General features: G+C 33.8%; 1 protein-coding gene across 1 annotated transcript; it reads right to left on the reverse strand.

Moving 5' to 3' along the window:
• Positions 1 to 11033: 11033 nt before the first annotated feature.
• LOC112286060 (uncharacterized) lies at positions 11034 to 13627 on the reverse strand. The gene is made up of 3 exons (XM_024527596.3): positions 13241 to 13627; positions 11847 to 12475; positions 11034 to 11677 (listed from the first exon to the last, which is right to left on the reverse strand). The coding sequence occupies exons 1-3, from the start codon at positions 13380 to 13382 to the stop codon at positions 11603 to 11605; spliced, it is 846 nt and encodes a 281-aa protein (XP_024383364.1). The 5' UTR covers positions 13383 to 13627; the 3' UTR covers positions 11034 to 11602.
• Between the last annotated feature and the right edge of the window lie 14346 nt (positions 13628 to 27973).

Raw genomic sequence — 27973 nt, forward strand, 5'->3', positions numbered from 1 at the left:
AATGCATGTGAAAAATCCTCCCATGAATTCCCACAATGATCCGTAATTGATGTAATGTGGTCGCTTATCTCCGGTATCATGGCAAGTCCAAATAGTGCAACCATTTTTCTCTCAGAAACTCGATTAAATTCCATTTCACGAACATAACATCTTAAATACCTTGAAATATTCCTCCCATCAAATTGATCAATTTTATTGACCACTGCTTACAATGCTTTGGTTGCCAAAGCTTCCTTTCGATCATTGCTTTGCTGTTGCTGCATTGACAATGAGAAGGCTTGAAACAAACTAGCAATAGACGGATCCATGTGCATACCTTGTCCTTTAGAAGACTCCCCACCAGAAACTTCTCCCAAAAATCCTTCAAAATTTTTATTTTCGTTTTCCATAAAAATAAAGATAAAATCAACCGAAATCCAATACCTTCTACCTCAAGCTTTCACGTCGGGTTCACCACTTATGTCGTATTACGTGCTTTCCTGCTCGAGAACGCGCCGGGCGTCTGGTTGTAGAAGGTAGTATGGAGATTTGCCGATAGTCAAGCAGTCTATTAGTTTTTGACTGCTGGAATATAAACGACTGCAACAATGTACCGTAAATCTATACGGATGCTCTTCGACTGCTTGTCAAAGTCTTTTTTTTTTGCCCCAACCGGTAGGTCTCTAGACGTTACAGAGAACCCCGAACAATCCAAACTGTTAATCTTCAATACCCTTTTGTACTTACGATCTTGTATCCACTGACTGTCCTGTTAGATTAACCCCATAAATTTCATTCACTCCGCATACTCAATCCTATAGACACCCTTTTAATCCTTCAATCACAGACGTAACTCGATTTTACAAAACAGTCAACAGTATTCAAACCCACTTCATTTAAAAATCCCGATTCACCATTACAACACTGACTTCAGCAGCGATTGCCTCAATCTTCCCAAAACTCTACGAAGAAGAAAAATCCAAATTCTATGTCTTTCCTTCCCCGACCCGAAGCATGAAGCTCCTCTCTCTAATTCCCTTGATCTTCAAAACCTTCCAATGAAACCGAACTGGTAACCTTGCAAAAGCTTGAAAACTAGCTCCCCTCCGATTCCCCCGAAAAAAAAAAAACCTCCCTCCCTAAAACTATATTCTCCTCTAACCTTATCCTTTGAATTTCTTCAATCTTCCATCTTAGATCCGGAATTGGCTCCCGCCGCCAGAGCTTAGATCCGAAATTGGCTCACGTCATCAAGGCCTTGTCCTCCGTTTTTACCTTTAAGAGATCCATTTACCGTAAACAACGTTCCCTGAAACGGCACAGAAAACAGGATAGCCCGAAACAGAATTGAAACCCCGTAATCGGGACCACATTGAGTCGCCCGACCAATTCAGGTCCCATATTGGGTAAGATGCCCGTAGTAACCTGGATGCTCGCGTAATTGGGTCAAATTGGTCTTCGCGTCAGACTGGCTGAGGCCCGTAGTAAGACCTGGAATTTTTGTAACTAGACTACATTGGGTTGCCCCACCAATACAGGTCTCATATTGGGTAAGAAGACCCGGATTGGATTCTCGAAATTGGATCCAATTGGCTCTTCAAATCCGTCGTGTGAATTGGTCCTTCTCATCCTGCTAACTCCCGTTATTAGAATCGAATGGAGCATTTCAGTATGCCCCAGCTGACTGTAACGGGGTGACTGAACCTGACCACTCAGTATTTGCACTGGAGTTGGTCGATGCTCCTAATATTCGAGGTAACTGAATATTAATAAAATTCCCCTTCTTCTTTTTTTTTTTTTTTTTTTTTTATTTTCACTGTATACTCGTGTTACAACACGACAACGTAATCTTCAACTAGTCTCTTCGGTAATTTTAATTTAATTATACCTTGAAAATCCATCCAAAAATGAGTAACATTCATGTCCAGCCACTGCGTCAAAACTACTGTCTGTAAATGGTAATGGAAAATAGTTCTTCTTAGTATCCGTATTTAACTTTCAAAAATCTTGACATATCTTGATTTTTCCATTCTTCTTCAGTACCATCACGATTGGCGACACCCATACACTATGTGAAACAGGATAAATAAAATCCACGTCGAGAAGTTTATCCAATTCCTCTTTCACTAAAAGGGAATATTTTGGATTAAGCTGGTGTTGTCTTTGACAAACTGGCATAACACCCTCCTTCAGAATAATCTGGTGCTCACACACGTCAGCTCGAATCCCTTTCAAATCCACATACGACCACGCAAAGGCAGATTTGTGATGGACGAAAAATTGTTTCCAAGCATTCAATTTTGTACCGATAATACCGACATATATTTTAATTAGCTGATGCGTTTCGTTATTGCCCAGGTTAATAGATTGACACACAGGGTCTTCAACAACCTCTGATTTAATTGTCTTCTCTTGATCTAAATTTCTTGTATTATCCGACATATGGGAACCACCCAAATCTAGTTCCAATATACTGACTCTATTGACTGTGGAATTGTTCATCCATTCGGCAATAGCATGATCCAAGTTAGTCGCATCCTCCTGATGCAGTAAATATTCACTAAGACTTCCACATTAGTGGACTTTTGTCTTTGTTGTTGAAGTGTTTTGTCCTACCCCAAAGTGCGGTGAACCTATAGCATCGTTATCTGCCTCAATCGATTGACTCTCATTGTCCGACGTAAATTTTGATACTGGAAATTGAGATTCTCCATGATATTGTACTGAGTACATCTGTAGAACAATCTGGTCCCGGCCTTTTCTAATTGTCAATGTGCCTCGGTCCCAATCGTTCTTACCTTTGGCTTGATAAAGCCAAGGTCTGCCCAATAAAATGAGATACAATAACATAGAACTCTATAATCGAAATACAATATAATCAATTTTATATATCAATCCTGCAATTACAATGGCAATATTGTGTAAGATTCCCATTGGCTTTACCCGACTATGATCTGCCATTCGTAAGACCAATGTCATAGGTAGCAATTGCTTTAGATGGAAGTCCTCTATTATATCCGCGTTCATTAAATTCACACTGGATCCACCATCAACTTGTACCCCTGGAATTAAAATGCCATCGATTGATACATCAATTGTTGGTGCTCCCGGATCTAGGTTTAAGCTAATTTCATGAATTTCTTTAGTACGGGATCTTCGTTGTATTAACGCTGAATTCAATGTAGATTGACATTCCGGTGCTACAGCCAAAAATTGCTTCATTGTAATTGAAGGCTGAATAACATCCAAATTCTTTAGAATGTCGTAGAGTTCCATATTGAGAGTAATTTCCAATGCTCTTTTGCGTTTCATTGGTTTCGATTTTACTCCATTCTGCAGCAATTCCTTCCTGGCGATTGGGATTGCCGTTGGTAACTTTGCCAACTTTTCTACTACTAAAGGTTCCTTTAATGCGTAAGATCTTTTATGGAACTATACAGGTATTGATACTTGGTCAGTTGGGATCGATCTTGATGGTCCTGGCAAATTGGCACGTGGGATCGAATTGGATTCCTCAGTCTATTGAGGTCTCAATATTGGGATACGTTCCAATACTGATATTGGTTCGTTTAGCCCCGTGGACAATGCTACTTACTCTCCTGCGATTAGTTCATCCATGTCCTGAATTAGATTCTTGTCTTTTTGTTGGCCTCTAGTAAGCACTACGTTCACCACCTCGACACGATGTACTGGTGAGTCTCATTGAACAGGGCCTTTGTCCTCCGTCGGTTAGCTTATTTGCATTTGCTGGTCCCGATTATTATAATTAAAGGGCGCATTGCACTGCTGATAAGTGTGACCAGACTGCTTATAATTTCCACATATTGGAGCATAGTCATCACTGGCACTTAGATTAGGACATTCACTCGCATAATGTCTGATTTGTTTGCAACGATAGCAACGAAGTGGTCTCCGGCCAACTCTTTCAGGGATAATAGGTGTCTCTACTGGTATATAACGGCTAGGTCTGTTCCATGTCGGATGAATAAAGGATCCTGGCTGATCCATTGTTACTGTAGAGTCTGACATTAGTTTTGTCATGGGTGGATATTGATGGTATCCTGGTTGGTTCATCACCAATCCGTGAGTATTGGATACACCTTCTTGGTGAAATTCAAAGTTGAAAAAATTAGAATAATTCTTATTTTGTTTATTCGCTCAATTTCCATTTTAGCCAAACCTATTATTCGTCTGTACTTGATTATCATCCCACGAAGTTGGTTGAGTCATTATCTGGTTACTGAGTTGTTGTTGCTTTCGTAAATTCCAACAGTTGGTGGTAATATGCTTGCCCTCGCAAAAAGTACATTGTACAGTCATTTGGGGTGGTGAAGGACATTCTGTTACTAAATGACCTTGCCCCTTACAATTGTAGCACCAAACATTAGGACGCATATTGGTTGATTTATGCCTTTTTTCTTTATCCTTGACCAGCTTCACAACCAATTCATCCATTTTTTTCGTCAATGTTAACAGCAATGATTCATTGGGATCCCTTGATACCAATGCATTTGGCAATTCCTTTGTAGGTATTGGTTTCTGATACACAGAATAAAGCGCATACGGGTGTGATGATGGTGATACAGCTTGTAATGGAATGGCATCCACTATTCCCTGTGGAATTATACTATAATCATTCCTTCTCAGATAACTTCCTGATGCATCATTCCAATTTGCCATTTGATAACCTCCTTGAGATGGAATCATCGTGGCTCCAACTATTAAGTTCTGGTCATAGTGACATTCCTCTCATACTTTTGTTCGCTCAAGAGATGATGCAATGGTGGCTGATTGGGCCTCCTTTACAAACATTTTCAATTCTGGTGGGTGTAGTCCATTAATCAATATGGACAACAAAAATCATTCCGACATTTGGTTATTTGGCCATTTTTGAAGTATATCTGCTACACAACCATAATATGACTGTATCGCTTCCCTTGGTACCATTCTGCTGTTCATTAATTTTTCTCTAAGACGTTCTTCAAAATCAATTGGTCAAAAATGGACTAAAAATATATTTTTCAATGCCTCCCAACTGATAAATTGTCCCACAAGTTGGCAGTTATACCACTCAAACGTTGTGTCTTTCAATATCACTGGCAGCTATCTCAACCAAATGTCTTCTGTTCTTCTATTATTGGCTACACACGCCGTCAAGAATTGAGACAAATGTTGATCTAGATCCGCATCTGGTAAACCCTGAAAAATAGTTAATGGCATGACGCTAGTTGTTCAATCGCCCACTACACCCATTTGAACTGCAATCGAAACTGCTGGTCCTCCGGATGTCATTAAAAATGCCGATGTTCTGCTCAATTTCTTATTAAAATAAAAAATGTCTCCCTCAAAAGTCTTTTTTGGACTTCTAGGCCTTCTCGATTGACTATTATTATCTTCAAATAATTTTACTAGTTGAATATGAGGTGAAAACGACAGGTTTTGATATACTCTGAATTGATCTTTATTGGCAAGTGATTTATGCCGATCTTCAAAACCAGTCTTGTTAGGATCAGACATATTTTCAATTGAGAAGATACCCAATATGGTACCTAATTCCTCTGTGCCTTCTTTGTTTCCGTTAACGGCTTCGAGAGGTTTCCTGGACTATTAGCAACGCTTCCCGCGAGTACTCTTGGCAATTTCTTTAACGGTATGTACTTCTGAAATATTAGAGGTCGATCATCTTCTAAGTACGATCGAATATGTCAACAGGCATGCAACCACGGCTTAATCCAACTTTGTTGATGCTTCTTTTTCAATTTGTGATCTCGCTCATTATGCAACAAATTTCTTGCTTACGATCGCTCTGTTCTTTCCTTTGATTGCTTTATTCTCTTTGCTGTTAAATTCTCATTCTTAATAACCATACTCTTTCATTATTTCTACTGAGTTTGCTTCCTAATCTCCTTTACTGCTTCGACAGTTAATTCCTAATACTCAATAATGTTGTCAATCTCCGGCAGCGGCACCAAAATGTGATTGCTCGTTTTACTTATTCCGGAAGAAACCTCCCAGAATAAATCCATATAAGGGGATTCGAATACAAGGAAAGACCATGTATATGAGCTCCAATTGTTACGGTCACGCAATTAACCGCTACTGCTGAATGCTTATCATATCAAAGAACACTTAACTTTTCCTCCTACTGTCCACTCTCTCATATCAATACAATAACATCCACAACAACGATTTCAGTACCTTGTGTAATTCACGAACACACAAGCATATCCCAAACCCTGGAACGAACAACTTCCAATCCACAAAATCTAATCAAGATAATTCCTTCGATTACAATTCCTCTCCACTAAACTTACAACCTTGCGATAAACAGTGACTGGAAACTTCCATACGTCTTCAATCTTTTACAACAATTGATAAACAGTGATCCATAAACAACTTTGTAAATCAAACATTAATTCATTAAACTGACTCTCTTCACTAGAATCAACACTAACACAAAAGAAACAAGAAAACTAAGAAGAAGAGATAGCACCAAGCTTATCTTCGGCTCAGTACTATTGCAGTTTGGCATTTTCTTCTCCTCTTCCATCCTCTTTATACTACCTCAACATACCAACTCCTATACTACAGATGATAACTACTTTTCCTGACTATTCATCCATTCTACCTGTTGAACCACCTTTTCAACAGTTATCTATCCCTGTTTATACTATACACTAGGTATCTACATTCTAAAAATAACTACTTATTCTATACTACTCCAATAGCAAAGTTGGAAGCATCAATGTCAAGCGTACAAGAAAGGTTAGGATTATACAATTGCAATATTGGAGCAGTAATGAGTGCTTCCTTTAGCCTATCAAAGGAGCTTTGGTGCTCTAGCTTTCATTCAAATGTGGCACTCTTTTCCAATAGGTTTGTCAATGAGGGAGTAATGTGAGTAAATCACTGAACAAAATAGTGATACTATCCAATAAGGCCTAAAAATGAGCAAACTTCAAAAGTATTCTTAGAGGTTGGCCAATCCTCCATTGCTTTCACCTTATCTTATACTATTCACATATCTTTGGACAATACCACATGTTCCAAAAAGATGACTTTTGACTTTTAAAGTTTATATTTTGATTGCTTGTAATAGAAGCAACTATCTTATAATGGAGTAATATTTCTCATAGGTGTTGCTCATGCTCTTTAAAAAATTTATTATATATGAAGATATCATTAATGAAGATGACTACGTACTTATCTAAAAGGTATTGAAATAATTGATTCATGTGATCCATGAAAGATGTTAGAGCATTGGTCACATGAAAAGGTAAAACTATCCATCAAAATGTAAATAGCGTATATAAATTGCCTTCATTTTTACATCTTCTTTTGCAATAAGTGTTTGCCAATAGCAGCTTTAATGATCCAATTTACTAAAGATGGTCACACCTCAAAGTTGATTAAGAAGATCATCTACACGTGAAAGTAGATATGCATTTTTATTAGTCTAGTTATTGAGGCCTCGATAATCAATGCAAAGGCAAAGTCTACCATTCTTCTAGGGTGCATAGAATACATGTGCTCCCTATGGTATTGTGCTTTCTCAAATGAGGCCTTTCTTCAAGAGTTTGTCTAATGTCTTCCATAGCTCTTTAAGTTCTTTTGGTGCTACATAATAAATTGATTGACTTACTAGTTTGACTTTGGAGAATGGTCCTATTCGAAAAGAGGTACCTCGATTAGGAGGCACGCCACTAGGTAGGTTGGTTGAGAAGAAATCTTGATGTTTTTGTATGAGTTGATTTGCCCATGCTACTCATTTGATTGTCTTTCCTACCACTCATATAAGATTTGAAACTACCATATATATCGGTTGCTTATGCTGTATTTGCTTCTTCATAAAGGTCATCTCTACGAATAAGTCTTTGATTACAAATTATCTTTCTTCTTTATTTGATATGGAGGTAAAAAGAGTCACCTTATGTCTACCATCTTTAAAGGAGATTTTCCTTGCTATCAAATCAATTTTCTTACTTTCCATCTCTAGCCATGGCATATCAAAGATAATATCATATCTTAGCTTTGTCACCTTAGACCTCTCTCTTAAGACATAGGTGTTAATTAACTTTAAGGTTTCTTCTTCACATGTCTCATTCAAAACATTCTTTCAGTTATCTGTAAGGTATATACTTCTTCCTTTGATTACTTTAGTTTTAATTCCAAGCTGGCCGGTAATTTTAGTTCTGATGAAATTTTTTATAGAGCCCCAATCTACAAGTATTCAACATGGTTGTCTTCTTAGTAGTCCCATTAGATGCACCAATTGATTATTTTTATAATTGCCTAATGTTATATTATTTGTCTTTGAGAGACAGTAGCTATTCTTAATATTGGTTCTTAGTGCCTTACTTGAAGAGCCTGTTTTCTTCCTTTGTCTCATTATCGACTTGATGAATTTCAAGATTGTAAACCCACCTTATCTCGCTCATACTTGAATTTTGACATTTTAGGCAACCTCCAATCTGATGGCTTAGTTCTCAATAATAGAAATATAATCTCTTTTGTATTAATATTTGTTGTCTTTGTGGTACCAATGATCCTTGTAGTGGATCAATTTTTATTAGTGTTGGTTCTTCTACCACAACATTGAATAGCGGCATGGGACTTTATGCTATAAGTTGTACTCGAAAATTTTTAAAATCTGTAGAATCGACCCTCTCTGCAATCTAAATTATCTCTTTGAAATTTTATAGTTCTTTTAGTTCTACCTCTCATTAGACTTCAATTTTCAAACCTCAAAGGAATTGATCCATTATCTCAGCCTCTGAAATATTGCAAAATTAGAGACATAGAAACTTGAATCAAGAGACATAATCTTGCATCAATCTAAATTGTGTAAGATTTATTAATTGATCACATGCTATCTTCTCCGCATTGATGGACCAAAATTAATTCCTAAACTTGGTCTCAAACTCCTCTCAATCACAAAATCCACCTTGAGCTCCATAGCTTTGAACTCAATGTTGCTACCAAATGGCTACAGCATCTCTCAAATAACTACCTACATATATAATTCCTTCTATGGTATTTGTTCCAGATAGTTGGAAGTATTGTCGCATGTTGAAGAGCCATTGACATACATCTCCTTATCTTGAAGTCCCAGAGTATGTAATAGACTTACTCAATTTCAGCCTAACAAATGTCAACTTCTTTATCCTCAAGGCTTCAATTTGTCCTTGCAAAGTAGCTATCTCACCTAAGAAGTGTTGTATTTTAGTCTCTATCTAGGATTGCTCTGCCATATCTTACATGCTGTAATTTCTCTACTAGATTCCACTATTAATGATGTTGTCTCATCCCTCGGTTGACTTTTTAAGAGTAGCTCGTGGTAGCCTCAATATAATGTCCAGTGTAACCACAACAACTAACTTTGGACTAGATGATGACTATTGACATACTACCAAGAATAAATAATCTAATACTTGCTTTGATACTAATGAAACAAGACCAGTCTATCTCAAAAAAAAAATCTAAGATCCTTCAAATCTACAGTAACTTAAAGCATCATCACAAAGTAAAACAAAATAGACTAGAACAAAAATAAACAAAACTAAACAAAAGTAATCAAAATATGACACAAAAGACAAAACTAAGAAAATGGAAATAGAACAAAATTGAACTAAATAGAGGGATGCAAAACCAAATTTTCTTAAGAAAAAGGATCTGAAGCCATACTTGACAAAATGCTCAAAAAGACCCTGACTAGTCCTATTTACATCTTGTTCTACTATTTTAGACTTTTTAGAATGTTCCTAAGTGGATCCTACCTAGTCTACTAACCTAACTCCAATTCTAGAAAGTTCCATGGTTCTAACTATCTATCCCTATACAAATAACTTATCTATACCTTGTTATACTTCTTATCTTTGACAATAGTTATTCTAGTTTAATACTATATCATCTTTGAATGATTTTTTAGTCCTTTTGAGTAACATAAGATTGTATTGAAGAATTCTTTTTTTAAGATTCATGTCCTTGATATCTGTAGGTGAAATTTATGTTATGTTGTATTTTTTTTTTATTATTATTAGGAGTTATTTAAATTATTATTGCATTTTAGGTTGTCAATAAGCATGGAATATTTTTTAAATAAAATCACCACATTAATCACAATTCTATTAATATTACAACTTTAGATATGTTGAATTTAAATGTTTACCTAAAACATTGCTTTTTTACTCTCTATCTTTGTTTTTAGAGAATGTTGTTCTAAGATCATGGTTGAAAAATGAATAATTTTGTTTGTTCAAGAATTGAGCAAACAACACTTTTTAAATGAATATGTTAAACTATTGATTCCTTGAAATATGTTTAGACTTTAGAACAACAAAATATAAAAAGACACTCTACAAGGGATATCCTTGCTAGATTCGTATGTAACTGCTCATAACTTATATGAAGCTTCCAATTTCGTTCATGCATAAGTTAAAAAAACGTTTTTGAATGTTTCGGTTCTTTCTCAAAATTATAAAAAAATAAGACGTGAATAATTGTGACTAAACGAGAACACTTCTCATTCCCAATTCCCGAAGTGTACGCTGGCAACCGCCATGATATTATGAGATGGAGATTCAGAGATGACAAGTTGCCTCAAGAATGAGTCCTGAACGGATTTAAGCCAGCACAAAATCAGAACAAAACCAGTGCGTAGCTGAAGGAATCCAACAGAGGACAGATAATTTGACTAATCTAAATTGTTTCATGCAACGGTGGGACGAGTTGACTTTACAAAAATGAGTTCACAACATAATTTCAACTCAAATACATGCTTCCAGAGCTCAACAACGCAACAAAGCATGTACAACGCAATGTTCAAACTTGGAACAGTCCACTCAAATCCCAACACCCACGTGATTGTACGAAAATGATGTTTCAACTGTCCTCCGGTAAGTGATCCGTAAGCGATCGTTATTACACTCCCACAAATAAGTAATATCAAGCATGTCACTTATAATGTCTAAGATCTAGGAACAATCTCCATGCAAATCATGAAGCTAAACCTGTACACCAGTTTGAAGACAAGAATCCATCGACTTGCCTGCGAGTCATCCGTAACACTGCCCACCATTTCGATTATTGCTCCATGCCATTCATACATTTCAAATGAATAACTACAATCTAGCTGCGAAAGTGGTCGCGGCTTCAATTTCATTAGTTCTGTAAACTAGCATAACAGACACCTCAACTTAATTTACACCTAAAAAGATGTAGTGCTTCGGCGCTATAGAAATCAAGCTCCTCGCTATCAACTTGGATGCAACGAAGTGTGTATAGGTACAATAAAGGATCTTGACCAAAATTCCGGCAAGTCCATCTTGACCGGGCAGATTCCATCCCCAACTGCTCATCTCCAAATAGATTCTTCAACCTCCCAACAATGTTCAGTGAGCTACAGTAGTTCAAGTCACCAGGTTTCACTGTTTTGAGTACTACTACGTTGAAACAGTCGTAAGGTTAAGCGTACATTGGAATTGCGGAAGATCTTTCTATAAATACTTCCTTTTGAAAACCATGTGAATTCTCGCATCACAACATCAGTGTCAGTTCGAATGGTCACTGCCTGGAACATGACGGCAAGCGTGCCAAAAAGTAACTCCAATTTGTAGGGTAAAGATCATATCCTTGGAAGCAAGGGCAAAACCAACAAAGGATTGGAGTATTCTCCACAAACACTTTCTGTCGCTAAAACCTGAAATAACATGAGTCCAATGCGGACAAGCAATAAGCACATATATCCGTTCAGATATAACAATGATCACCGTAAGGGAGTCTCCTACCGAAGAACCCCGAATACAAAGGGAAATAAACCTAACAAATACCAGTAATAAAACAAATTTAAGCAGCAAATAGTCACTTACGGCTGCTTGTTTAGTAGCCATTACTACCAATGCAGAACGCTTCTTAAGAGACTTCCTTGCCCGAACCACCAAGTCTTGAATCTCACCAAATTCCTGGAATATTTTCTCTAATTGAGCTGCCGAGTAATCCCCAGCACCTCCCTCAAGGCATGTCCATGAGACTTTAAGTGTCCTCTCTGCCTCTGTGGCCTCCGAATTAGAATTTGAAATTGGGATCTCAGGCGCCGCAAACGACGGCTCTTTAAACTGATGACGGTTTAGACCCGCTGAATTTCGCATATCGAAAGCAGGAGTTTCTTTGCGTATTTGTGGAGCGTGCAAACCCGAAGATGTCCCCAAATCGAAGTACGAACGTGCTACAGATTTTCGACCATGAGCCTTGTTGATACTTGCAATCTGTTCTTTCAATTGCTTCTGCACATAGTCCTCTTCTAATTTAACTTTCTGCTCCCTATCATACGCCTTTTCTTTCTCTGCCAAAGTCCGCATCATCTTCTGGCGCTTTTCACTTTGTTTACTCTCCTTATCCACCCTCTCCTTTCGAACCCGCAGCAATTCATCGTACGAAGCACGAGCCCTCTCGTCATTTAGTATTTCATAAGCCTTTTGCAATTTCTGAAACTCCACAGCTGAATCCAAGACATCTCTGTCAATCAGTGTATTGAAAGAATCGAAAATTCGCAGCTATATTCCTCAACAAACTGTCTGAACCTCTTGAAAATTCCCCCACATAATTCCTGGGCCGCTGTGCTTAAACTGTTCACTGTAATCCTCTGCGCTACCTCCGTCAATTTAAAAACCATTACCACGCTAGCCACGCCCATTTCAAACCCAGTCATAGCTCTGATTTTAGAGAAACCCTAAATTGTATTAGCTACGGAAGCATCATCTTGCCAGCACAGGGAGAATGAAATAGTTACTGAGATATCCTGATGAAAAAAAAAAAAAAAGAAAAAAAAACGACTACCTCCAGTACTTACAACTCATACTGATTTTACAATACACATCCGTAAGAATCGCGACGCGGATGAAAGTCCTACGAATTTATACATGAGGTCGCGAAACCACTACCGCACACTTCACCTAGTCTCCTCAACAAAGCACCTCAAATACTTCCAATCTATCAAGTCCCTCTATTCTTTCCATAGGGATCAAGTCCATCCCACACCATGACACGAAAGATTAATTCGCAGTATGGAAAAGGTTCGAACAAGACAACTTCGAAACACTTAAGCGTTAAGAAGTTTAAACAGCGAACGGGCTATGATTCAAGCTGGAGCAGAACCACTACCTTGTCCGCAACAAAAAATTAATTAATTAATTAATTTTAAAAAATCACGAACTTTGGAGACAAAATGAGTAAAGTGAACCGTGTCATGGAAGACCTCACCCACCAGCACCAGGATCATCCCCACGCTTGTCGGGATGAAGCTCTAAGGCCCGCTTGCGATAAGCTTTTCGAATATCAGCATTCTGCACCTGCGGCCCAGACTCTTGCAGCCGAAATACGGCATACAAATCCTCTTGTTCCTCCATACCTGTCGCTAACCACACTCTGCAACTAGCCCGCTCTGGTGTTGCAACAAGATCACCTCACACCCATCGCTAACGACACAGAAACCAGCTCCGGTTGGGTGTTGCAACAAGATCACCTCACACCCATCGCTAACGACACAGAAACCAGCTCCGGTTGGGTGTTGCAACAAAACAACCTGAATCTCATCTCATCGCTTCGCAGCAACCCCAGAGAGCACAGGAGAGACAAAGCAAAGGCCTGCACAACAAACAACCCCTACAACGGGACCGTAGAACAAGGGTTTGGATACCCCCCTCCCTGCTGATTCAATTTCTGGGAACGGAGGGAGGGAACGTAGGGGAACCAGGATTAGGGGTGGGCAGGTTGGGAACGACTTACAACTCAGGACCCATCCCTCATTGGGCCTACACTGATCCCGTCGCAAGAGTTGCGCAACCAGTGTAATAGCATAGTTGACCAAGTAACAATAAGTGAGACTCTCAATCAGCCCACACATTCAATTGCACCCGCTCCGTCCAAGCTTGTTTGAAACGCATCTTAAAGGGATGCACAACCCTGCACCAGAGATAAAGCCCTCGCACAATGCAAGCATAATCGCTTCACTTTGTCACCTCTGTAATGAATTTGTTTGTCGATGCTTTGCAACGACAACGATGTAATACATGGACGAGCATCAAGTAAGGGTAGGATGACCAAATCGTGTGGCACACTTGGTCTTACTGTTGCCATCACTATTTTTAAAAAATATCATAGATTCAAAAAGTAAACTTCATATGGCATGTATTAAGAACTTTCAAATTTAACAATTATTCTTGTTTGTAATACTCAACTAAACACTTAGCTTCTTACAATATTGTTGTCCATTGCTTGTCTTTGTTTTTAAAAAAATACTTTCTTAATTCACTAAATGCATGGACATTGTTGTAGTATTGCATTAAAATAATTCTTCCAAAACAATGTCTTGTATTTGACTTACCTATCAATATAATAATGAGTTCATCAAATTATCAATTCACCTTTTCATTTAAAAATGTATACTTCATATATTTTCATATATGTTTGTTATGGATATGTATATTTACGCAAATTAAAAGAGTTATTAAAGATAAGTAGAAGTAGATAAATTAAAATTCTTGTAGCAAAACTTAAAAGCTTTGTGGACACAGATTTGACTTTAAATGTATTTGTAGGTTCAAAACTTAAATAATACATTGTTGTATTGTAGTTATTTATAATATATAAAAATTAACTAAAATATATAATATATTTATAAGTATTGATATGCATAGAGTAATTAGTAGATTAATTTAAAGAGAGTTGATGTAAGAGAATTTATTTTGAGGTTTACCTATGTTGATTATAGTGTTTAAATTATATAAGATTTAAATATTTAGTATAAAATTTAAAGATAAGATTTGGGCTCAAAGATGAAAATCTAAATTTCTAAGAAACTTATTTAGAGGGATGAAAGCAAGATATGGATGGATAAAGGCAAAAGATAAAGATCTTCATTACTATTTGTCATGGACATACCCATATAAGCCAATAATTACATGTATAAATAGGTAGAAGTAAGTAAAAGTAAGTAAAAGTAAGTTGATTCTATAGTATTTGGTATAATAGCTTCCTAGAAGCTTCATAGATATTACTTTGACTTTATAGGTGTCTTTAATTGACTTTTTGGAATTAGAAACGTGGTCAACAAGTTGGCCATGTGCCACACATGTTGTTAGCTTGAAGACCAAGCTAACTATGTGGCCCATACGTAGAAAAACTTGCCTTGTAAGTCAAAGCATGTGTCTTATAAAGTCAATACATATTGAAGGTTCTATAGAACGTCGCCATGTAGCCCCTAGTAAGATAGTATATATAGAGACAAAAATGAAGCCTTCTTCACTCTTATCAACTCCTTTCTTGCTTCTAGTTTAGTTTCAAGGGTCTCTAGTTTTTTTGGCTTTTGGCAATAGCCATTCTAGTTTCTTTCTTAATATACATATCAAGTTATTTCTATTTTGTCATCTTTCTTTGAAAAAAGTCTCACTTGTTTATTTATCTTTATCATGTTGTTGTCCTTGAAAGATTGACAAGAGTGCACTTACAATATCAAAGCTTTGTCTAATCTTGATTAAGAGTGGATTACCCCTTTTTCTTGATAAGACATAAGCATATTAGAAGTTGCGGATTACCCTCTTCTAAACTGATATTGTCCTTAGTATTTTCTTTGTTCTCAAGTCCTCTCTTCTATTTGTCTTGAGCGATATTAGACATCTTCTCTTTTCTAAGTGTTATCATGGCAGAACTTGCTCAAATGAAGAGTGCAATGGCACAAATGCAAGAGCAATTGAGGGAGTTAATGCTTGCGATGCATCAACTCAATTTACCACCACAAAGAGCAACAAGATTGGCAGGAAGTGAAGATATAGGAATGATTGGAGCTGCTTCAACGTCTGCACCAAATCATGTCTCTTTTTCTATGGTGGACGCCCTTCTAGTGTTAGAGAACTAAGAATTGCTCTACCCAAGAAATTTGATGGCACCAGATCAAAGTTTAGAGGATTTATCAATCAAGTACAACTTATGATTGAACTTCAATCCCAAAGCTATTCAACTCCAAGATTGCAAGTTAGATTCATTGATATGCTTCTTTCAAGTTTAGCATTATCATACTTCACAATTTTGACAACTTGCAACTGATATCAAGTAGGATGATGCTGCACTTATTAGCCAATTTCTCTATGGATTACAATATGAGGTAAAAAAAAATTAATGCTCAACTTACTTGATCCTCAAACATTGAGTCAAGCAATTGACTTTGCTGTGAAGTGCAACAATCGCTTTTTTGAATTTCAATTTGAGAATTGTACAAGTGGACCTCAACATTACTATAATTCAATAGTAACACCAACACCTCTTCAACACATACATTCAAACGTAGAGGATATGCAAATTGATGTAATACATTTCAAACCTCTTACTAAGCAAGAAAAGACTCGTCATCGTTAAGAAGGATTGTGCTTATATTGTGGAGAACCTAAGCACACTGCTCAACATTGCTCAAAGAAGCAACGCAACTATAAAATGAGAAGTACGGCAATCAAAGAAGATAGCATGTCAAAAAATGAATTTGTCCAATTACAATGGGTCCGTGGGGTTGGAACCTTGTACAACGCCTAGTGAAGGTCCTATCCTCTCCTCAGAACCCTCTCCATATTTTACGATAAATGTTATTCTAGGATCTAAACATCTCAAAGCCTTTGTCTTACTAGATTTAGGAGCCTCAGCATATTTCTTAGATGAAAATTTTGCTAAAAGATATAGCATACTTTTAGTAAAGAAAACTAAACCTGTTCATGTAGAAATCATAGATGGTCGTCCATTGTCTTCAAGAGATGTTACTCATGAAACCCTTCCTATAGAAATAGCAACTAATAATCATAGTAGCTTTGTAATATTTAATATCATTAGATCTCATTCTAATCTAGTCATTTTAGGTTCATCATGGCTAGAAAAATATAATCCTAAAATAGATTGGACTTCTTGTAGTCTTGACTTTTCTGAAAGTATAAGTAAGAGTATAATTAATCAAGTAGAAAGTCATAAGTCTAGTATAATTAAACCTATATTTGTAGGTGCAAGTGCTTTCTTGCATGCTGTAAAAGAAGGATCACCTTGTATCATTTATGCCATACCTATTTCTATTAGTAGAAAGACTTTAAGTGGCATTCTAAGTCAATATCAAGATTTTCAAGATGTATTTGAGAAAAAAAATGCAGATGCTCTTTCAGAACATCGTTCCCATGACTGCTCAATTGACCTTTAAGAAAGAACACAACCGCCATTTTGACCAATCTACAATTTATTACAAAATGAGTTGGCTGAATTCAAAGAGTATATTGAAGAGAATCTGGCCAAGAACTTCATACGCCATTCCAAATCTCCAGCAGGAGCTCCAATTTTATTTGTGAAGAAAAAGGATTGATCATTGCGAATGTATGTTGATTATTGAGGACTCAATAAAATCACTATCAAAAATAGGTACCCGCTACCTATGATATCTAGACCTCTTGATCAGTTATATCAAGCTAAGATCTATGCAAAAATAAATCTATGAGGAACATACAATTTGGTACGCATCAAAGAAGGAGATGAATGGAAGACTGTGTTTCGAACAAGGTATGGATATTTCAAATACAATGTCATGCCTTTTGAACTTAAAAATATACCAGCAGCATTCCAACATCTAATGAATGATGTCTTTCAGGAGTTTTTAGATGATTTTGTTGTCTGTTATCTAAATGACATCTTAATCTATTCTAAGAACTCAGAAGAACATGAACTTCATGTTCGCCAAATATTACAAAAACTAAGAGATGCAAGACTCTATGCTAAGATAGAAAAGTATATATTTTACACTACTCAAGTCGACTTCTTAGGATATATCATTTCAAATGATGAACTTATGATGGATCCTAAGAAAGTTCAAACTATTATGGATTGAAAGATCCCAAAAATAGTAAGAGATGTCTAATACTTTTTGGGATTTGCCAACTACTATCAGATCTTCATCAAAGACTTCTCTCAAGTTGTAGCTCCACTTACACATTTGACTTGCAAAGACAAACTTCAATGGAATCAAGAAGTAGAAGTAGCATTTGAAGCTTAGAAGACAGTCTTTGTTTCTACACCAATCTTGTATCGCGTCGATTTTTCTAAGCCATTTTTTATGGAAACAGATGCATCACACTTTGTTTTAGATGCCAAATTGTCACAAATGGGAATAGATAATAAACTTCATCCAATAGCTTTTCATTCTAGAAATTTTTTGCAGTCAAGATCAACTACAAGATCCACGACAAAGAACTTCTTACAATTGTGGATTCGTTTCAAGAATGGCGCCATTATCTAGAAAGTACTTCTAGCCCAATTATAGTATATATGGATCACAAGAATCTTGAATATTTTATGTCAGCACGTATTTTGAATCGTCGCCAAGCTTATTAGAATATGTCTTTGTCAAGATTCGAATTCAAGATCACTTATTGACCAGGAAAACAACAAGGTTTGTCAGATGCACTTTTTAGACAATCTTACCTTGTACCAAAGGAAGGAGATGCTGCTTTTAATCAACAACGAATAATTCTCTTCAAGCTAGAGTAACTTCATCTTCGAGCAATGAAATCAAAACTAATTGTTGATTCAACTTTCATTAAGTAAGTTCAATCAAGTATGTCTTCTAATCCTCTTATTTGTGATATTAAGAAAAATCCTTAAAAGTCTTATGATACTTCCAAGTTTGAATTCAAGAAGAATTTACTATATTTTGAAGGATACCTATATGTTCCAAAAAGTGAAGCTCGATTACGTATTCTTCAAGCTCATCATGACTTTCTAGTAGCAGGACATTTTGGGTACAATAAAACTTTGGAACTAATATCCAAGGACTTTTGGTGGCCTCAAATGTAGAAAGCAATTAAAATTTTTGTAAAATCTTGTGATGTTTGTTTGAGATCAAAAACTCCTCGTCATTGATCTTATAGACTTCTTTAGCCATTATCCATTCGAGAACAATTATGGTCTTCTATTTCTATGGATTTCATCACGGATCTTCCAATCTCAAGTTCTTATGACTCTATATTCGTGATAGTAGATTGTTTTACTAAGATGGCACATTTTATACTATGTACAAAATCTATCACATGTAAAGAAACAGCTAAGCTCTTTCTTGACAATATCTATTGCTATCATGGATTACCCAAGTATATAATATTAGATAGGAGAACTCAATTTGTATCCAGTTTTTGACAGACTCTTTTCAAGATTCTAAAAGTGGATATAAAACTATCTTCAGCATTCCATCCTCAAATTGATGGACAAACGGAGCATGTTAATCAAGTTTTGGAGCAGTATTTAAGATGTACTATTAACTACCAACAAGATGATTGGACAACTCTTTTGCCATTGGTAGAGTTTTCTTACAATAACACGGTACATTCTTCTATAAAACAAACACCTTTCTTTGCCAATTATGGTTATCATCTACGACTTGATACTTTTAACTTTTTAAAAGTTGATAATCCTGCTGTGAAAGATTTGGCAATTCATTTATCAGAGCTACATGCAACAATGAAGGCACAATTAAAAGAAGCTCAAGAACAACAAAAGGTCAATGTGGATGTCTAGCGAAAGGAACAACCACCATTCCACATGGGTGATAAGGTATGGTTACTTCGTCATAATATCAAGACCACTCGTCCTTGTGATAAGTTGGACTATTAAAGGCTTAGACCATCTTCTATTTCTGTACAAATCAATCCAATTGCATATCGTTTATACCTACCAAAGTCAATGAAAATCCATCCAATATTCCATGTATCTCTTTTTGAACCATACAAGACAATAGACATACCAAGAAGAAGACAAGCTCCATCTCCTCCTATAGAAGTGGACAATAATGAAGAATTTGAAGGGGAAGAAGTCTTAGATTCAAGGTGGCGCCAAAATAAATTAGAATATCTTACCCATTGACGTAGTGTCATGGATATACATATGATTACCTACAAGAGTCGATAAAAGTATGTAAAAGTAGATAAAAGTAGGTTAATTGTGCAATATCTTCTAGAGAAGCTTCTTAGAAGCTTCATAGATGCTACTTTGACCTTATAGGAGTCCATAGTTGACTTTTAGGTTAGAAACTTGGTCAACAAGTTAGCCATGTGCCACACATGTTGGTAGCTTGAAGGACAAGCTAACTACGTGGTCCACTCATAAAAAACTTGCCTTGCAAGCAAAGACATGTGGCCTAGAAAGTCAACACATATTAGAGGTCTTATAGAATATCACGACGTGGCTTCTAGTCAGATAGTATATATAGAGGCAAGAGTGAAGCTCTCTTCACTCTTGTCAACTCCTTTCTTGCTTCTAGTCTGTTTCAAGGATCTCTAGTTTTCTTGTCTTTTGGCAATAGCGATTCCAGTTTTTCTTTCAATATATATACTTGTTTATATATATTTTATTACCTCTCTTTGAGTGAATGCTCACTTGTTTGAATTATTTTTTCATCGAGTTCTTGTCTTTGATACGTGGATATGATATTAGTGAATGCACATGAGAGCCAGTAAAGAATCTTACAAATACAGTAAAGGCGGTGGAGGCTTTTCATCGACGACATCCATCAAAATCAAGATGAAAACCTTCTTTATAAAAAAAACAAGATCTAAGCAAGATAACATTCTACTTTCAATCCTTGTTTGTAGCTTCTTTGTAGTTGTGATGCTCAAGAGATGGAGAACCAACAACCGACGGATTTGACTCAAGAGCCTTCGTTTGCTAACCTATTGGATGAGACATTATAATTGTCACAACCTTCAAGACGACGCAATCGAGATGAAGATCTTCAAGAACAACATATTCTTCCTTGAATAGATTACGAGATACAATGCGTTTGATATCACGACCTTGGAAGGGACTCCCGATATTCGGTGATTTTACTAGAGGTAGGAAAAACTCTTGATGGTGTTCCAAATGTTTTATTTGAAGGAAGTTATAAAGGCCTTAACAATGATCAAATAACTGGGTGGTCTTCTTGCCCTAGTATGAGACACTATCAATGGTTGAAAGGCCCTATCAATCATCTTCGAAAAGAACAAAGATCAAAGTATGTAGCGAATACAATTTGTTGCATGATAGATTTCCTCAACATATGATTACCACTCCTCGTGGAACTCATCCCTATAAGGTAGGATAATGTCACGGACAAACGCATGTAAGCCAATAATTTCATGTATAAATAGGTAGAAGTAAGTAAAAGTAAATAAAAGTAAGTTAATTCTATACTATTTGATATGAAAGCTTCTTAGAAGCTTCATAGATATTGCTTTGACTTTATAGGTGTCTTTAATTGATCTTTTGGGATTAGAAACGTGGTCAACAAGTTGGCCATGTGCCACACATGTTGTTAGCTTGAAGACCAAGCTAGCTATGTGGCCCATACATAGAAAAACTTGCCTTGTAAGTCAAAGCATGTGTCCTACAAAGTCAACACATATTGGAGGTCCTATAGAACGTCGCCACGTAGCCCTTAATAAGATAGTATATATAGAGACAAAAGTGAAGCCTTCTTCACCCTTGTCAACTCCTTTCTTACTTCTAGTCTAGTTTCAAGGATCTCTAATTTTTTTGGCTTTTGGCAATAGCCATTCCAATTTCTTTCTTAATATAGATATCAAGTTATTCCTATTTTTTCATCTTTCTTTGAGAAAAGTCTCACTTGTTTATTTTTCTTTATCATATTTTTGTCTTTGACACTATTAGTCGAAGGCCATATCTAATAGATATTTAACAAGCTATCTACAACCTAGTCTCAAGATAAAAACCATAGCAAGGATTTTAGCAACTTTAAAAAGAGTATTTGATAATCAAAAATAAGGATTGTAAGGCTTAAGATTTGAATTACAATTTGTATACAAATTTTAGAGGATTTGGAATTAAGATGATGATATTATAGCAATTTGAAGTTAAAGTAACTTTTTAAGATATACTATTGCTCTTTTGAAGATACAAGTAGTTTTATGATAGATTTTGGAGATTGAAAGATGTGGTAACAAGGGTGATTTTAAAATCTACATCTTTTGTAAAAGAATTTATACATTTGGAGTTAATATGAAGGAATTATAGAGCATTGAAGTCAGCACATGTAATTCAAAGGTAGTAAGTTAGTTGTTTTATTGATAGTGATGGTTGGAGCCATATCTTGAGTTTTCAGATGAATTTTTGGCTCAAAATTTCCAAAGATATGTGTTATTAGGTTAAAAAGCTATATATCAAAATTTTATGGTATTTAAATATGTAGTTTATAAAATATAAAGAAAATTACATACAAGTATATGTAAGCAAGGATTTGAAGCTACTGTTAGGATTTTGGCCATATCTCAAGTTTTATAATCAATTTGTAGTTGAAATTTTTTATAGTAGTTTTTGAAATTATATCAATACTTTATGTAAAATTTTGGTTTGGTTGAATGATCTAATCGTGAGATATGAATTGTTGAAGTTTGAAAAAAATTCACCTTAAGGATATATAAGATTTTATAATATTTTTATCACATTTTGAGTGATCTTTGGTACTTAGGACTTATGTATTGATGTAATTGTTTCTATAGGAAAAGTTTTGTATCTAAACTTGGTATTTTTTTTTATCTTAAGATTGGCTTGAAAAATTAGTGACAACTAGAAGTCTAGTGCTTTCTTAAGGCAAATTCTCTCTACTTTAATAATGTGTCACAAATACACTATACAAGAGACCAAATAAGAAATTGAATAGAAGAGTTTCAATAAAAAAAACTAACAAGAATTTATTTTAATCAAATGAATATAAGATCAATACCAAGAAAAGAGAGTTAAAAATCCAAGAGATGTGTTGTGGAGATTGATGATCCTCTCAGCTTTGACTCCTATATATACTAGATATTAGAAAGATTTTAAAAAAATTTCATATTGTTCAAAGATAAAAAAAATCTTAAGAAGCTCTACAAGAAATTTTAATGTTGTTTGAAAATAAAACAATCTTAGAAAACTTCACAAGAAGTTTTTACATTATTTAAAGATGAAGCAATACTATAAAGCTTCTCAAACAACTTCTTTAATCTTCTTAGTATTTTTTAGAACCTAATAGAATGTTCTAAAATATTTCTAAAATCTTCTTGTTACATGTCTGTAACACCACCTCTCTTTCTAATTCCAAGTTCTACGAAGAGCATTGATTTTATATTTACTTTCTTTGATATTTATAAAATTTTAGTAATAATTTTATAAAAAAATCATCCCAAAATAGATTTGGATTTTTGAAGATAGCATTGAAGAAACTCATGTACTGCATTAAAATTTGATATCTACCTTTGATATTTCAAAAAAAGATTTTTAAAACTTTAAAATAAATTGAGATCTTCAATTAGAAATGATGTTATTATTTAGGCCATGATGTTGATATATATTATCAAAAAAAAGCCTTGTCATTTCTTTTCTAAAAATTACTTTTTTATATAGGACAAAATATGCCATCTTTATAAGATAATCTATAACAACATAAATAGTATCAAATGTAGTTGTTGGCAATAGATCAGTGATAAAATCCATTCATATTAAAGACCATGGTTGCTTCAAGATTGGTAGTGGTTATAAAAATCTGTAAAGATGATGTTGAAAATTCTTGGATCTAGAAAGATATTATATAAGAAGACAAAGTCCTTCATAGTCTCTAAGTATAAAATTCATTCTTTAACTCAATTACAAGATAGCATCAATTAAGAGTTGCTTGTAATAAGTGGTGTGAAGTAAAAGTAGCAAGAATAAGAACAAAAGAAACAAAACACAAAACAAGTGGAACAAGTGCAATCAAACAATTGTACACTACAAAATTAGTCATAGTCTGTTCACTCAGTTTTCATCCAATAAAAAGTAAAAAATTAAAATTAAAAATCTATTTTTAGATATTATTTTTTTTTATCTTTCTAATGGTATAAAAAACATATAAATCCGAATTTTTATGAATAAGTTATGAAGATTTGAAAGATAATGAGTAAATAAATAAAAAGTTAAGTAAATAATTTTTACTTCAAGGATAACTTGCTTAAGAGATCAGGAGTTCGAACGTCACTAAGGCTCACAAGTAGCGTATATTAGTTCCTAAGAAAGGCCACGAGGCCTTTGTCTTATCTTCCTAACTACCTTCAAGGTACTACAATCCACATAGGACTTGTACGCCTTCCTTCTTACAAGGACTATACTAGCTATTGGTCCTCCTATTTTCTACTAGTAATCTTCATAATTTTATATTTTTGACCTCATCATGGCTTTTAAAAATACCAAATTAGCCTAGGAGCCTTAAGTGACCTTCAAATCTTACTCTATTTCTTCATAATGGCTCCCAAAGTGGTAAAACTCATTTTTATCAAAGTTTTGAAAATTACTCTAAAAATTCCTAAATTTTTTAAAATAAATTATAAATAAATTTTAAACTTCTTATAATAGTTCTATAACATTAATATCAGTTTAAGAATATAATTTTCTATCTTGATGATTTTTATAGTAATAAAATAAATTTAAATTTACTATAAATCCTACTTTCTATATAACTAACTAAAAAGACATGGGGTTCTTTTTCATGCTTCTTCTAACTACTAACTAACAATTATAGTTTTTTCTTATAAATAATATGTATAGATAGAAGGCCAATATAAATATTGGCCTTAGTAAATATTCCTTAATATTTAATAATAAATAAAAAATACTAAACCAACTAAGATAATTGCTTTTAAGACTTATTAAGACTCCATTTCTTCTCTACTAATACTATTCTCTTTCATTGAACATACTCTAAGCACATCTTCACTTAAAAATTGTAATTTTGGCACTCTACATGCATTCTTTTGTCTTAAAATAATTAGTGAGTTAATTTGATGACTAACACAATCTTTCATATTTGACGCTACCAAAAATCTTGAATGATAAGCTCTAATATTTTATTACATCCAAAATGTCTTACAATTAGAGATTCATGATGAGATTGAAGAATACAAAGTTATATCAATTCTTCTGAAATATATAAATGATCTTTAAAATACAAAAGATCTTCTACAAACTTGAATTTTTTATTATCAAGGCATTGATTGATATTACAAACTAATAAGTTCTTAGCTGATGGTGCATTAATTTGTTCAAGAAAATTTGAATCAATAGGTCTAATCATAAAAGTAGCATACAGATGAAATTATTTGGGCTTCAAAAAAGTAGTAAGTTGCTATTCAAATGTCCTTTCTTTGACCTTTGGAGCAAGATATGATCTTCTTGATAAAGCATCTAATAGTATTTGTTGCTTTCTTGATCAATATGTAATCACAAAATTAAAATAAGATAATCACATATTTTAATGACTTTAATAGCAATTCAAAATATGAGATAATATGGAATATTTTAAATTCTTGTGATCTCTATATACAATTATAGGATATGAAGTGCCTTCTAACAAGTGACATTATTCTTAGAAAGAGTCTTCAATTATAAAAAACTTATTATTCTAAAGTCATAATTAATCTTTATAGTTGAAAACTTTTTAGAATAGAACAAAATTTGGTAGAACTTTCTATCTTTTTTCATTTGTGATAATTCAACCTTTAATGCAAAGTCAAAAGCATCAATTTCCATATAAAAGATCTTTATGAAGTATGAATGTAGTAAAATTAGAGCCATGATAAAAATTACTTTCAAATCTTAAAAAGTCCTTTATGCTTGAGGTCCTCATTTCAATTTATCTTTGGATGTCAACCAAGTAAATGAAACAGTAACTTGGAAATAATTCTTCATAAATATCTAATAAAAATTTATAAATCTAAAAAAAATGTTATGTATCTTCTATTATTTTTGAAATTTTTCAATCCATTACAATGTGAATTTTCTTTGAATCCATCAATAAGCCTTCATTAGATATAATATATCTAAGAAATTCCACTTTTAATTAATAGAATATACATTTTTTTAATTTGGCATATAATCTGATAACTTGTAATTTTGTAAGATTAATTGCATATATTCTTTATGTTCTTTAGATGTCTTAGAATAGATTAAGATATCTTGAAGATAATAAATAATAAATTTATTCAAAAAATCTCAAAAAATATTATTCATCAAATATTGGAATATAATTGAATATTTGTCAATCCAAAAGATATGACATTGTACTCAAAATGTCTGAACCTTTTCCAAAATTATGTCTTCCATTCATATCCTTCTTTAATCTGCATCAAATTGTATATTCTATGAAGATCTATTTTGATATAAATCTTAGCTTAATTGAGTTGTTTCAAAAGCTTTGATATCAATAGTAATAAATACTGATTTTTCATCATTAATTTATTGAGGCTGCAATAATCAATATATATTTGCAAAGATCCATATTTTTTCTTTACAAAAAATATTGGTGCACTTATTAGAGATTTGAAATACCAAATAAAGTTTTTTGTAAGATTTTTGCTGATGTAATCTTTTAATGCCAAAAGTAAAATAAAATAATAAAAGTATAATAAAAGTATAATAAAATAACAAGTAGATAGGACAGCAAAGGAAAGAAGGACCCTCGTCAAAAATGTCTAATCACATAGTCTCTAAAGTAATTAGGCCTCTTTGTTTTTCTAAAATATTGCACTCTTAGTCTTGGTTATAAGTTGTTTCTTCAAAAAAAAATTAAATTTATAAGATTCTTTATCATAATTAAAGCATAGACTTTATTAAAATCAATACATTTTCTCCTCTATTGTATTTATGGTTTGAATCATATTTCATTAATTTATATTAGCTTTAGAATATGGAAGTAATGTGATCGTTGAAGTAACAAAATATACAAATATTAAGTATGTTCTTTTTGTCAAAGTCAACAAGCATTGATCTTCACAATGTTGAAATGATTGATTACTTCAATTTATGATTTAGCTTATAGCATTATTGATTGTTAGAAGATCTGATAATGAGAGTAATAAGTCTTTTATATCATTCTTTAGTCTCTAATATAAGTTGCTCATAAGACCTTATTCATGCCAATCGATATTACAAGCATGTTGCTAAAAATAAAATGCATAAATTAATAGAGAGTATGATCTTCTATGTAATAAAAGAATCTTTATTATTGCCTATCAAGCTCTATCATGTTTTTTATTTTTTTGACAAATACTTTTAAGAAAGCTTCAAAATAGGTCAAGATTAGAGATTTCTTTTCAAATAAAGTTGCAAACTAAGATAAGACTTGTCTTGTGAACTAATTTTCAACCAAACTTACTTGCAATTCTTCTTTTTTATAATGCTCAAGTTGTAAAAAAGATACCAATAAAATTTGGTTAACAAATACTTAGAACTTTGAATATTATTGTAGTACATGTTGTCTTATTTAAGAATATACTAAATAATTAGCTTTTAAAGATGAAATTATATTTTATAAGTTTTCAAAAAACTCTAATATGTTTCATCTATTTAAGTAGAATGTGATTTGAATTTGTTTTCAAAAGTGCTTAAATCCAATATAAAATGCTCAAAAACATTCTTTTTAATAATTTCAACTACATATAAATTCTAATTGCTTTATTACTTTCATAATTAGATAATTTGATTTCTCTTTACAAGCCCTAATTCTTGTCAATGAGCTTCAACAAGCTATAACTCCTAATTTGAGTATCTATATGGTACAAAAAAATTTATAAAAATATTTTTATAAGTCTTCTATATGCTCAAAAAAGATTTAGTACAATCCAACTTAGAAGTTTTAAAATAATATCTAAAATATTGCACTGATGTTACTCAACTGTCAATTCAAAAGCTAATGGAGGTGTTCTAATAGCAATTATTTCTTCTTCAATTGTTAACTTCAGCTCAAAATTGGTATATAGCTTGATCTTCAAGTCTTCTAAAATTATATCAAATTTTACTTTTTTTTTTAACTAATAGACCTATAGATAATATAAAAATCCTATGTAATCCTAAATTATTAATTTTTAATACTTTCTTATATCAAAATCCAAATATCTCTTGACCACATTATTAAATTAACAAA

Source organism: Physcomitrium patens, chromosome 8 (assembly GCF_059467195.1).
Source record: "Physcomitrium patens ecotype Gransden chromosome 8, ASM5946719v1, whole genome shotgun sequence".
Taxonomy (NCBI): Eukaryota; Viridiplantae; Streptophyta; class Bryopsida; order Funariales; family Funariaceae; genus Physcomitrium; species Physcomitrium patens.

Bases quoted from the DNA above. Each gene is read 5' to 3' on its own strand.
- LOC112286060 (XM_024527596.3), bottom strand. From the start codon at position 13,382: ATGGAGGAACAAGAGGATTTGTATGCCGTATTTCGGCTGCAAGAGTCT. The intron at 12,476-13,240 runs GTGGGTGAGGTC...TCTTGGATTCAG, and splicing joins TGGGGATGATCCTGGTGCTG to CTGTGGAGTTTCAGAAATTG. The intron at 11,678-11,846 runs GTAAGTGACTAT...ATGTTATTTCAG, and splicing joins TGGCTACTAAACAAGCAGCC to GTTTTAGCGACAGAAAGTGT.